Here is a 13,894-nt window from a genome sequence, read left to right on the forward strand (position 1 = left end):
ACTTGGTGTGTCTTGTCTCCTCATTCACATCTTAAAATCTAAAGTTGGGAGAGGATATTGCTTAATCCAAAAGGTGATATGGAGAATATAGTTCTTGGGTTGTTTATTGGATTTCTAATATTAATCCCTAGGAGTGGGCCTCTTGCTCCTGCCCCTTGCTCACCTTCACACCAGGCACAGCTCCCATGGAGCCCTCTCACCCCCACCCTCACTGGGGAGAGGGAGTCCCAACTCCACACCCACCGCCAGGAGCTTCCAGGAGCATAGAAGTCATAGGAGCCAAACAAATGGAGTAGAAAGCAGTCTTTTATTAGGAAATCACTGAGAGAAGCAGCCCAGGTTTAGGCATCCTCGATGAGAGGAAGAATGAGCCATGTGGGAAAGGCATTCAAATGCTGTAGGGACCAGGGACTGCAGTCCTGGGTCTTCACCAGTGCAGCAAGAACAGGCTCCACCTGGAAGGAGAGAGGAGAACCAGAGCTGTGAGTCAGCAGGTCAAAGCACTCAGAGGCAGTGAGAGATAGGGTCAAGTCCACATGCCACTCCCCTAAGAAGCCCAGTTACAGCCTTCGAGACCCCTCAGTTTCCCCGTCACCTTCCAGGATCCTCCCTCTCAAGAACCAAGGATCATTTCCCACCACTCAGCTTTCTCTGTGCCCTCAGGAGTTACCTCTTCCTCCATTCAGTTCTTACTCCACTTGGGCTTCATACAGACTCTTCCACAAGTGCCCATACAGCACTTCTTGTTCCCCATGCACTCAGAGTCCCTCATGCAGGCGTTAGGGGGGTTCATCATGGCACACATCATCAGGATCCTGGGGCAGGAGCCAGGCTTGGAGGGAACTTTTGATGGAAGTTGGACTGGACCAGGCCCTTTGGCTGGGCGTGGACCTTGTCCTTTGGCCATAACATGTTCAGCTTGTTGACCTCTGTAAGGAACTGTTGGAAGAAGAAATGTACCCACAGTTAGACCCCATGCCCCTCTTTCAACCATCTTGTCTTTCTTCTTGGTCCAGTCACTGCTCACTCCAGTGTCCCCCAAATTATGACCCGAGGTGGAGGAGGATCACCAAGGCGAACTCGGGTTTGTGCTCTTGGAAGCCTATTCCCTGAGCTTTGGGGAAGGGTCTACAGGACCACGGTTTGCCATCCCTCCATTCCAAGTCCGCTGCTCAGGAGGAAATGCCAGACTGGAGTGACTCCAAGAAGTGAGAAGGACATATTGTCACTTCCGAGGGGAGAGGAGCTCTAAGACACACGCCAGGAGACCTGCGCTCCTCCTGGCTCTGGAGATTGCCTGGACAATTCCGCACTCTCTCTAGGTCGCAATGTCCTCTTTATTTTATTTATTTTATGTTTTAAATATATGTTTATTGATTTCAGAGAGGAAGGGAGAGGGAGAGAGAGATAGAAACATCAATGATGAGAGAGTATCATTGATTGGCTGCCTCCTGCACGCCCCCTACTGGGGATTGAGCCCACAACCCGAGCACGTCCCTTTGACTGGAATGGAGCCCCGGGACCTTCCAGTCCCCAGTCCAATGCTCTATCCACTGAGCCAAACCGGCTAGGGCAAAAGTTTCTCACTTTAAATCAAAAGCTAGAAATGACAAAGTTTAGTCAGGAAGGCATGTTGAAAGCCAAGATAGGCCAAAAGCTAGGCCTCTTGTGCCAAATAGTTAGCTAAGTTGTAAACGCAAAGGAAAAGTTCTTGAAGGAAAAATGAATGCACAAAGGATAAGAAAGCAAAAGACCCTTATTATTGATATGGAGAAATTTTTAGTGTTCTGGATAGAAGATCAATTCAGCCACAACAGTTCCTTAAACCACGCCTAATCCAGAGCAATGTCCTCCTTAGTAAAATGGTGGTCTTCTTCCAATTACAAGCTTTCTGAGGCCCTGCAGGTTCCTAACCTCCTCTTAGAGGACTGATTAGCCTCAGGTGCTTTCACAGGGCAGGCAGACAGGGGACAGACCCTACACCCAGGGCCCAGATTCCTGGGACTCCTCACTTCATTCTGCGGAAGCCCCATTGTCTGAGGCCAAGGCCACAGAACAGCACTTCTTCCACAGTCTTCCTATCTCAGTCCTGGGGTGAAAAGCTGGACAACTTCCTAATTTATCTGGATACAATGGAAGGGACCAGCGGCTGAAGTGAGGGCCTGAGCCCTGCCTGTTGCTCCAGAAGTGCTTCCTGTCAGCACCCAGGTTGCCCCTGACAGCCTCTCCTCAACCCAACCCAGCCCCAGCCGGGCCACTTGTCCACTCACCTCCACTGACCGCCGCCTGTCCCACCAGCATGCCGAGGACAAGGAGAACCGCCAGAACCAAGAAGCTGCTGGGTCTCATGTTGTCAGGAGGGTGTGTGGCGAAGGGCTGAGGCCAAGCCTAATTTATGTAGCCACAACTTGGCCTGGTGCCAAGGGCGGGCCTGTGGCATTACAAGGGACAGGGCCTACATTTCTGTGTTTCTACCAGGAACTATCCACCCCCGGCCTGGGAGGGACCTTGGGGCTTTTCCCGAAGACTATTCACAGAGGGGAATGGCAGCCGCTGTGTGACGTCACCTCCGATCGTGCCAAGAGCTCTCCTACTTTCTCATGGGGAGCAGGGAGGCGGCCCTGAGACACCGTCACCACCAAATTCTTTATGTTCAGAAAGGATCTGAGAAGCCCAGAGAAAAGACAGAAATCACCCAAGGGTATTCAGCAAGTCAGTGGTCCTGTGTTCAGATTTCAGAACCGAGGCCTTCTCCCATTACTCCCAGATCCTGCCAGCCCCACCCAAACAGTTTAACCCTCCCGGCATCAAGTTGGGCTTCTCTTTCATTTTCCCCAGGCCCTGAAAAAAAAACCACAAAGAACCCTCAAAAGGCAAATTTGCCTTAAAAGTCTAATGGCTAATCATTGCACTTTGCCATTTCAGGGGTGGTCTCTGAAATGCACCAAAAAAAAAGTAATAAGAAAGGTGGAAGTCGAGATCTGGAAGGAGATGATGCCTAGAAATCACAATAAGAAGAAAACACCCAGAAAAGTAACAGGTAGAAAGTAGAAATCATCTATTCTTAGAAGAGCACCGTATTTAAGAGTCTAATGAGAACTGCTAATCATGAAAGTAAGGATGTGTGTTTGTGTGGCTCTATTGAAGTTTAGGTATATTGAAGTTTATTACTGGAATGGACATTAAGGGGAGGAGGGAAGCCCCTTCTTTCAGTTAACATGCTAGATATGAGCCCGGGAACTTCAGGAAATGGTTCCAGCCTGGGAGGAGTTCAGCTGTGGGAGGAAAATGAACCTAATTAATACACTAACAGAAAGAAAGTGGCGAGAGAGGATTCAGAAGGCACCAGCCCAACCTTCATTCCCCTTTTTCTTAAGAGCAGTTCATCCCACACTCTTCCCACAGTTGGGTTATGACCCAATAAACTAGCTTTCTGCCTAAGCTAGTCCAAGTTGGTATTTTGTCATAGCTACCAAAGTTGAGAGTAATAGAAACTAATACCCAGAAGTTGGGTGTTACCAGGGACAGAACCTGAAATGTAGATATGACTGAGTTGAGTTCAATTGAGACAGAGAAGAAAACAGATTAATTATTGGGTAGTAAACCAGTAAATGAAATTTTAATGATTTTTACAATCATATAAAAACACAAGGAGCTTATAAATAAATTTAATACGTTCTGTGCAAGACAGCTACAGAGAAAATTATAAAACTTTAGTAAGAGACATTTTTTTTAACACTCCCAATTAGAAAGGTATACCATGCTCATGGATTGGAAGATTTAATATGATAAAGATGCCAGTTCCCTTCAAATTGATTTTTAGATTCAATGCAATCCCAATTAATCCCCCAGAAAGGTTTTTGTAAAAGTTAGCCAAAACTTGGCAGTATGATTCTAAAATATACATAAAACATGCAAAAGGCAAAGTAGCCAAGATACTCTTGAATAAGAACAATTTCATAAAACTTTAATATAGCAGATCTCAAGGTTTCTTTTAAAGCTGTAGTAATTACAATAAAGTGGTATTAGAACAATGATAGGTAAATATGCAAATGAAATAGGATAGAGGGCCTAAAATCAGATGCTTGCACATAGTGAGAGTATGTTTTTAATACGGCTACATTACATAAATAGCTATGGTTATATTAAGAAGACTGCACATCGTAATATCAACATAGGTTCCTGAGTGGTTGATAGGAGGAAAAAGAGGTGGGATAGGAGGGAGAAGGCAAAGAACATAAATATTGCTTCACCAAAAAACTCATAAGCTCCGATGTATCCTACTATATTTATAAATATCTTAGAAAAAGAACAACTATCACTAGATCTCTGTTTATTGGCTTCTGGAAATGTCCATAAAATCTAACCAGTAGAAAAAAGGCACGTTGGAGAGTGGTATCTGTGTTTTGGTATTTCAGGAGAAACACATAAAACCCCCATATATGCCCATATTTATGGATGAAAAAGAGGAGAGGTATGAAGGAATATCCACAGTATGCTGGTAATGGGCAGGGTTGATTCAATAAGAAACGTTTGCGGAAAAGGTGTAGGAGGTCAGCAAGTGAAATGAACTGAGGCTGAAGCAGGTCAGAGGCTCAGGCTGAAATTGCACAGTATGGCCTGCAGAGGGAGATGGAGTTCAAGGCCAAGGAAGCTGAGGCACTGGGATCCCCAGAATTGCAGCACTGAAGTGAAGGACACCCAGGAGAAGGTGACCATCCTTCAGACCTACTTCCCACAAAGCAAGGCTGAGGTCCTGGCTAACCTCTTGGCCTTTGCCTGTGACATCTGAGCAGGAATCCATGAAAACTACTGCGTAAATGGACAGGGGACGAAGAAAGAAGCACCTGTTCCACAGATTGGCATTTTAGATGTCTCCATGAAATAGGAAACTTTTGCAAAACTTGAGTTATATTCCTCTGAAAAGGCATTGAGTTATTTCTGTCTATTATATAGCAGGTCTTTTACTTTTGGAGAATAGCAAATCTAGATTTGTTGTACAAACTTAGAGCTTATAAAAAGATTTTTATATTTTTAAAAATATATATTTTTATTGATTTCAGAGAGGAAGGGATAGAGAGATAGGAACATCAATGATGAGAGAGAATTATTGTGCCCTTGACTGGGATCGAACCCGGGATCCTTCAGTCTGCAGGCCAATACTCTATCCACTGAACCAAACCAGCTAGGGCAAAAGATTTCATCTTTTTACCTCACGTTTCTTAGAAATTTAATGGGTATACATTGTTTTCTTATGCCTTTTAACTCAAGTAATATATGTATATTAGAGACCCGGTGCATGAAATTCGTTCACGGCGGGTGGGGCCCTCAGCCTGGCCTGCACCCTCTCAATCCAGGACCCCTCGGGGGATGTCCAACTGCCTCTCGCAATCCGGGACCACTGGCTCCTAACTGCTTGCTTGCCTGCCTGCCTGATCGCCCCTAACCCCTCTGCCTGCCTTCCTGATTGCCCCTAACCACCTCTGCCTGCCTGATCACCCCTAACCACCTCTGCCTGCCTGCCTGATCACCCCTAATTGCTCCCCTACTGGCCTGATTACCCGTAACTGCTCTCCTTCTGGCCTGATTGCCCCTAACCGCCTCTGCCTCACCCCACACCCAGGACCCAGGATTTCTTCCTCCAGCCGGCCGCAGGCACCCAAGACCTGAGCCAGCTTTGCCTGGGCCAGCTGCAGCCGCAGGGGACTTTGGGCGGGCGGCTTCACCTGGGCCGCCGCCGCAGGTGCCTGGGACCACGGGGCAGGTGGCTTGTCCCTTTCCTTAGCCACAGCCCCAGCCACTGGCGCCCGGGACCACGGGGTGTGCAGCTTGTCCTTCTCCTGGGCTGGGCCGCAGGCGCAGAAGCAGTTGTTGGCGCCTAGGACCACAGGGCGTGCGGCTTGTCCCTCTCCCAGGCTGCAGCCTGGCTGGTCCCCATTCCTCTCTTGTGAGCTCATTTGTGCCTAGCTGGTCCCCATTCCTCTCTTGTGAGCTCATTTGTGCCTAGCTGGTCCCCATTCCTCTCTTGTGAGCTCATTTGTGCCTGGCTGGTCCCCATTCCTCTCTCCCCATTGTTGAGTGTCTGAGCCATTATGGCATGATGGTGTGATGGCATGATGTCCATTTGCATATTAGCTCTTTATTATATAGTATATTAATAATATATATAAACATATATCAATAATAATATATATTACTACTTTTCCCCTCTTAGATATAATAAAAACCCCAATTTTAAAGAAAGAGATAAAAAGTTTCCTCCCTAAAGCTTTCTTGAAGGTCAGGGGCTTTGTCCATGAAAAAGTAGTAAATAGCCCTGACTGGTGTGGCTCAGTTGGTATAAATGTCGGCCTATACACTGAAAGGTTTTGGGTTTGATACCCAGTCAGGGAACCACTACCAACAAAAATAGTAGTAAATAGTTATTTGTAACCTGTGTAGAACAGTAGCCAGACTTAAAATAGTCCTTTCTGGCTAAGGGTTAGAACAATGAATATAATTGTTTGGGCTGCTTTTAGTATCTCTTAATCAAAATTACTAGATGATAGAATTCAAGAACTTATTACATGCTTGGTATGCATTGTCATGCATGAAAAGGAAAGAATGAAAGACAGAAACGTTGGTGGAAATTAGCAAAATGACTATCATTGAGCACTGAACATTTTGATCTCAGAACTAACTCCAAAGCAAAAGTGGAATAAATAGTATGTAAATATGATCTGCTGTGAAAATGTAGAGATAATAAAACTTTGATCAAATTGGACAAGAGGGTGAGCAGGTGGATAAGAGAGTCAGCTCTCTGACTGTTTTATATGTAATAGCTTCAAGTTTTATCTTACACTAGAGGCCCGGTGCAAAAACTCGTGCACCAGTAGGGGCCCTGGCCTGGCCTGCGGAATTGGGCCGAAACTGACTCTCCGACATCCCCTGAGGGGTCCCAGATTGTGAGAGGGCACTGGCCAGGCCGAGGGATTCCACCGGTGGAGCTGGGGAGGGACTGCGGGAGGGCTCCAGGACATGTCCAGCCCATCTCATTCAGTCCCAGCAGGACCCCAGCAGCAAGCTAACCTATTGGTTGGAGCATCTGCCCCCTGGTGGTCAGTGCACATTATAGCAAGCAGTTGAGCTACCTTAGCATATCATTAGCATATTGTGCTTTGATTGGTTGAATGGACGACTGGACGACCAGACACTTAGGCTTTTATTACATAGAATAATTAAAAAAGGTTTTAAAGGTTCTTGAAATAGGAAACTTCCACAAGGTAAAGACGTCCATCTTGGCCAACATAATTTACATCTTAAATAGAATCAAAACAAACACCTGGTGGGTTTTGTGTCCACTAATGAAATCACTGATTCAGGCAATGATCATCCATGTCTTCCAAATCATTAGGGAGGGTGGGAGTAGAGATTAACCAAAGAACATATATGCATATATGCATAACTCATGGATACAGACGATAGTATGAGGAAGGCCTAGGGTGTGGTGGGGTTTGGTGGAGGGGGGCAAAAAGGGAGAAAATGGGAGACATCTGTAATACTGTCAACAATAAAAAAATAATAAAAATCATTAGGTGAAAGTTTGACTGGGACTGGCTATTTACAGGGGGCCAGTTCATCACCCCACAGTTTATTTGCTTTTTATAAGTAGGAAAGCATAACTTTACAATGGGGGCAAGAGGAGGCATATTAATGCACATGTCCAGGTTATAAACTCGATCCCTGGTAGGTGGTGTGCAGGAGGCAGCCAATTGATGTTTCACTCTCACATGCATTCATCTATCTTCACCACACTAGAAGTGAGTGGGCAAAACCCATGTTTCCCCTGAGGTGACGCAAGAAGAAGGCACACCTGTAACATGTTTATGCCAAGGTAGTTGAACTTGAACCTCACTGAGCCTCTAGAGCTAATAGAGAAGGAAGTTGAAAGATATCACAGGGAAGTAATGTGGAACATTGTGGGGAACAATTCATCTTTTTTCTTCAACAAGTAAATAGCATGAAGAAGGAGAAGGAGGAAGGGAAGGAAGAGAAGTTGGAGTTGGAGGGAATGTTTTAGATTAAAGAAATATACAAGACATTACAACCAATGCAATGTGTGCACCTTGTTTAGATTCTGACTCAAACACACCAACTGAACAATGTCGTTTTGGAGACAATCAGGAAAACAGAATACCAGGAGAATGTGATGTGATAGACATCACTGCTAATTTTGTAGGTATGATGAAAACATGCTGATTATGTGAGAAAATGTCCTTATTTCTTTGATGTTCATATTGAAGTATTTAAGGGTAAAATGTAAGACACATTGGATTTATTTGAAAGTATTTCAGCCCAAAAGGGGTAGGAATATACATGAAGGAAGTGTAAAATGTTAATTTTTGAGACTCTCAGTTATAAGATGAATAAGTTCCAAGGATCTAATGTCGAGCATGGTGACTACAACCATCAGTACTGGATTGTCTACTTGAAGGCTGCTCCGAGTACATCTTTAATGCTCTCACCATGACAACAACAACAAAATGGTAATTGTGTGAGATGAGGCAAGTGTTACCTAACTTACTGTGGTAAGTATTTCATAATACATACGTGTATCAAAGCATGACACTGCACACCTTACACTTACGCAATGTTATATGTCAATTATATCTTAATTAAGCTAGGGAAAATGTTAATTGTTGAATCTGGGTGAAGGGTATATGGGGCTTCCTAAAAGTATTTACTGTTCTTCTGTGTATTTTAAAAAAATGTTATGATCATTTTTTTTTTTTTTTACAAAAAACAAGATTTATTTTTGGAACTTAAGAAATGATTTTAAGGTTAATATGGGAGAATGAAATACTTGTGACATGGATGATTGAAAATGCAGATTAATGAAGGGTAACAGGACACGGTCAGTCACTAAAATGTATTGTGAAGCTGCAACAATTACAAGCAGTACAGGCAGGAGAATAAATAGTCAAAAAGAGAACAGAAAACCCAGAATCAGTCCATTACATAGAAGACTTTGGCTTTTGATAAAGCTGTGATTCCCAACCAATGGCAAAAGTTTGAATTATTTACCAAATGATACTAGGACAATTGCTTAATAACTTAGAAAAAAGGCATTTCCCTATCTCACACCCCATGCCCAAATAAATTTGGGCTGGGTTAAAGAATTAACAAGTTTTTCAAAATCACAAGAGAGCCCAGCTGGTGTGGCTCAGTTGTCTGGGCATTGTCGGGTGCACTGAAAGGTTACCGGTTCAATTCCCAGTTCAGGGCACAGGTCCAGGTTATGAACTCGATCCCTGGTAGGCGGTGTGCAGGAGGCAGCCAATTGATGTTTCACTCTCACATCCATGTTTCTCTCTCTCTAAAAGAAAAAAAAATCAATTAAAAATCACAAAAGAGCCCTGACTGGTTTGGTCAGTGGATAGAGCATCGGCCTGCGGACTCAGGGGTCCCAGGTTCGATTCCGGTCAAGGGCATGTACCTTGGTTGCAGCTGATTGATGTTTCTCTCTCATCGATGTTTCAAATTCTCTCTCCTTCTCCCTTCCTCTCTGTAAAAAATCAATAAAATATATATTTTTAAAAATCACAAAAGAATTATAAGTATAGTGAATAATCATCTGGCATTGGAGTAAAAATGACTTTACAGCATAAAAACAAGGGGAGAAAATACAAATGAAAAGACTGAGCTAACTACCCCAAAACTGAAAACATTGGTACAAAGGAAAAGAAGAGGATAGAATTAAACATTTATCAAGCTCATCTCATTCAATTCTCAAAACCATCCTATAAAATAAATATCATCTCTATCTTATTATTTTTATTTTATAGAAGAGCAAACATGTTTAGAAAAGTTAAGTAACTTGTTCAAAATCACAGAGCTCGAACTGGGGGCCCTTGTATTCAAAGCCAGGTCTGCCTGACTTCAGCTTACATCTGCTAACCACCTTCCCATACTGCTCCTTGTGCATGACAAGTCAGTAGTATCCTTAATGTATAAACAGCTCTTAAAATTCCATAACAAAAATAAAGGTTCCCCAATAAAAATGGGCAAAGTACAGAACCAGGCAAAAGAAGAAGTACAAGTGGTCTGTATCCGTATATGAAGAAATGCTCTCCCTCACCCAGATTCAAAGAAAGGCAAATTAAAATGAGACTGTTTTGCATTGGCAAAAATTTTCTTTCTTTGTTTTAAGGCAACATTTATTGAGCCCTCAATGAACAGGAAAGACACCGAATTGCCCTGGCCCTGCTTCCAGAGGTGGTGGAGGGGCCTCCTGAGTGCACAAAGCATGGTAGGAGGCAGTCTCTCACGCGTCCCTGGTGCAGGACTCCGCAAGGCCTTCCCCAGGAAGAATCGCTGCCAGAGGCTGATGAGCAGCACCCGCTGTGGCTCATCTGGGAGCAAGCAGGCAACACGGGCCAAATGGAACCAGTGGGGAGACATGGTCTGCCTGCTCCACAGATGGTTGTGTGCCGGAAGCCAACTCCAGCATGTCAGCAGGGCTGAATCATCTGGAGATGGCTGAGGGCATTTCCCCAAACCTGAAAGGGATGCATGAATGGTTGCTTGCTGCCAGATAGATGAGAGCATCTTAATCTACATGTTATTGTCTCCTGCTGGCCAAACACCTGAACAGCTGTAGGAAATGTTCTCAATCTGACAATGGATTCTGTGTACCAAACCCTGGCCTTCGAAGTGTATATCTACTTTGCCTTAGGACAATTTGTGTTAATAAAAAGCAAGGGGTCCTGAGACAAGGAGAACTTGGTTTCTTTAGCCAGGCTCCTCTGGCACCCACAATGCCTTCCAAAATTATGTTTCGTCTCTGGACTCTTATTTAATTTACACACAGCGCTTCTCCAGATTCCTGAACCCTTCTAGATGCTGGATTAAGACCACCGGCAGTTGTGGTGAAGCACGAAGCACCAAGATCCTGTCCTTCATTCAGAAGCCACCTGTGAGCCTCCCGGTTTATTCCAGCTCTGCTACACACATTGCTTGAAGATGTCTGTCTCCCTTTCTGAGAGGAGTGCTGGAATGACACTCCCACTCTTCCCCTCTCCCTTCTTCCCTGCCCGGGGCCCACCTATTTGTTTGTTTGTTTGTTTGTTTAATTCATTGGGGTACTATTGGTTAATGTGATCATACAGGTTTCAGGTGTGGGTTTCCATGTTACAAGATCTGTGTATTGCACCGTGTGCCCACCGCCCAAAGTCAAATCTTCTCCCATCACCATGTATTAGGACCCCGTTCACCTCCCTCCTGCCAGCATGGAGCAGTCAAATGCTAGAGATAAAGAAGCTGCATGCAGGAGCCGAGGCCAGATCCCTGATGCCTGTCCCTTCAGTTCCCTCGCAGGGTAGATCCTGTCCTTGCAGGTTTTGAGGTCGGAGAGTTCTGGGTCCCCCTGACTCCAGAGGGCATGCTGGTCTTAGGTCCCCTCTCTTGCTTATTGAATTTCATCCTTTCAAGATGACCTTGAGAGCATCTAGCCCAATCTGGTTGAGGGGGTTCAGGTTAAATCCCTTCAGCTCCGGTTTGCCTAGGGACTCAAAGAGGCGGTTTACCTTCACGTGAAGTTGTTTCCAGAGTTTCTCTATTTCTTTATCCAGATGATCCGATCTTTCTCAATCATTCCCCTGTCTGCGGGTGAAGCATGTTGATAAGCATGTTCCCGAAGCAAACATCACATCTTCGGAGAGGCTGAGGTCCTTCTGCAGGGCCCGCTCAGTTCTGTTTCCTTTCGGTGTCCAGGTCCACAGTGGTCTACCTGCCCCTCGTCCTCCAGCACCTTCGCCGCGAGCTCCTCCACTTCCACCAGGTACCGCAGCACCCGCTCCTCCCGGGGGCAGCGTGGTGCCTGCCCGCTCCACTCCGCTCCAGCTCCGCTGCCTCCCTCTTTGGTAACAGCCTGTGTTTGGTGAGCAGATCTGTTAAGGATCTTTGGTTGCAAGCAACGGCAACTGAATTTTAGATCATTCTCTAGACCACTGCCTTCTCTGTTCAGGATTTTAATGGAGGAGTGGACAGGCTAGAGATTATGGAAGAGTTCAGTGGCTCCAGCCTGGGTCGGACACCCACCCCTGTGACAGGGGAAGTGTCTGGTGATTGACAGCCAAGCAACATTACAGGAGGTGGGGCCTAATGACTCCACCAAAGGAAGGGATGCTGGGCAGACAAACACAGGAAGCGTCTCCTACAGAGCTGGTGGAGGCTTTCACACACCACTTCACTTCCTCTCTTTTTTAAAAATCGAATTTATTTATTTATTTTTCTTCAGGTGTACAATTCTATAATCCGCCCGCCTGGCGTGGCTCAGTTGATGAGTGTTGACCTATGAGCCGGGAGGTCACGGTTGGATTCCTAGTCAGGGCACATGCCCGGGTTTTGGGCTGACCCCTGGGGTGTGTGTGCAGGAGGCAGCCAATCAATGATCTTCTCATCATTGATATTTCTATCTCCCTTCCTCTCTGAAATAAAAATATTTATTTTTTTAAAAATTCTATAAAACATCATCTGTATATTGTGTTGTATTCACCACTCCAAGTCAAGTCTCTTTCCATCACCACTTATCCCCTCTTTACCCTCTCCTCCCTCCCCTCTCCCCTTTCCCTTTGGTTATCACCATACTTTTTCATTTACTTCAGGTGTGGGTTTTCCGAAATGCAATTTCAGGATATTCAAAGCCTGAAAGACTGTCCCGCCCTTTGACGTTGCATTTTTGTTTGTTTGCCTGGTTGTTTCTGGGGTTTGGTTCTTTTCTTATTGAGGTATAATTGACATATAAGATTATAGTAGTTCCAGGTATACAACATAATGATTCAGTATTTGTATATATTGCAAAATGTTCTCCACAATAAATCTAGCTAACTTCCGTCACCACACATAATCACAATTTTTTTCTGTGATGAGATCTTTTAAGGTCTACTCTCATAGCAACGTGCAAATATTCAATACACTATTATTAACTATAGGAATCAGGTTGTACCTTACAAACCCAGGTCCTATTTATTTTTAACTGGAAGTTTGACTGACCTTGCATTTCTAATTTGACAAACTTACCCACGAAAATAGTCAGAAATCTAACTCAAAATGTATGTACAAAGATTGTTGTCACAGCTTTACTTATGAGAATGAAAAAAAAAAAAAAGGAAACTTGTATGTTCCACGAAAGGGAACTAACTGATTATATATGTTTTGGCATATCAATCTTGCAAAATACCATGCTGCTGTTAGAAATGAAGATATTGGAGGGACACTTCATCACCCAGGAAAATGTCTGGAAAATAATCTGAATTGAAAAAGCATTTCTTTAATATACAGGTGTATTTCAAAATCAGGGACCAAACAGCCTCATAAAATTCTCCTTCTAGATCAGTGGTTCTCAACCTTTCTTATGCCACGACCCTTTAATAAATTACAGGTATGAAGTAGCAATGAAAATAGTTTTATGGTTGGGGGTCACCACACCATGAGGAACTGTATTAAAGGGTCGTGGCATTACAAAGGTTGAAAACCACTGTTCTAGATAAAGCCTCCAAGGGGATGCCAGAATTCAAAAAGCAGCATCAGATCGTAGACTATAGGCCCTGATTCCCGAGAGCTTAGGAGATAGCAATGAGGCCTAACGAGGGGCAAGACTTGCTCAAGATCACAGCCCAAGCCAGCAATACAGGCAGGCCTGGATCCTAGCCCCAACACCCAGGTCCTGCCCCCACCCATCATCCATTCTTGCAAAAGCACCCTTGCATTGAGGCTCTCAGGCAGGGGGTGGGGCCAGGATGAGGCAGTTACCAGCAGCCACTCCATCCACCCCCTTGGCTTCCTTCCCTTAGCTGCCGTGGCCTCCCTGGGGCCGCAGGTGTTAATTTAGGGGCCCCTGGGCCCTGACCTTATT

General features: G+C 44.7%; 1 protein-coding gene and 1 pseudogene across 2 annotated transcripts; both read right to left on the reverse strand.

The window, feature by feature from the left end:
• Nucleotides 1-335: 335 nt before the first annotated feature.
• PI3 (peptidase inhibitor 3) lies at nucleotides 336-2,355 on the reverse strand. Its single transcript, XM_079784647.1, has 3 exons — nucleotides 2,271-2,355; nucleotides 671-939; nucleotides 336-455 (listed from the first exon to the last, which is right to left on the reverse strand). The coding sequence occupies exons 1-2, from the start codon at nucleotides 2,347-2,349 to the stop codon at nucleotides 683-685; spliced, it is 336 nt and encodes a 111-aa protein (XP_079640773.1). The 5' UTR covers nucleotides 2,350-2,355; the 3' UTR covers nucleotides 336-455; nucleotides 671-682.
• A 9,101-nt stretch (nucleotides 2,356-11,456) lies between these two features.
• Nucleotides 11,457-13,806, reverse strand: LOC307106760 (p53 and DNA damage-regulated protein 1-like; annotated as a pseudogene). Its single transcript has 2 exons — nucleotides 13,792-13,806; nucleotides 11,457-12,028 (listed from the first exon to the last, which is right to left on the reverse strand). The product of its transcript is annotated as a p53 and DNA damage-regulated protein 1-like (transcript).
• Nucleotides 13,807-13,894: the final 88 nt, after the last annotated feature.

Source organism: Cnephaeus nilssonii (assembly GCF_951640355.1).
Source record: "Cnephaeus nilssonii genome assembly, chromosome: 11".
In the NCBI taxonomy this organism is placed as follows: Eukaryota; Metazoa; Chordata; class Mammalia; order Chiroptera; family Vespertilionidae; genus Cnephaeus; species Cnephaeus nilssonii.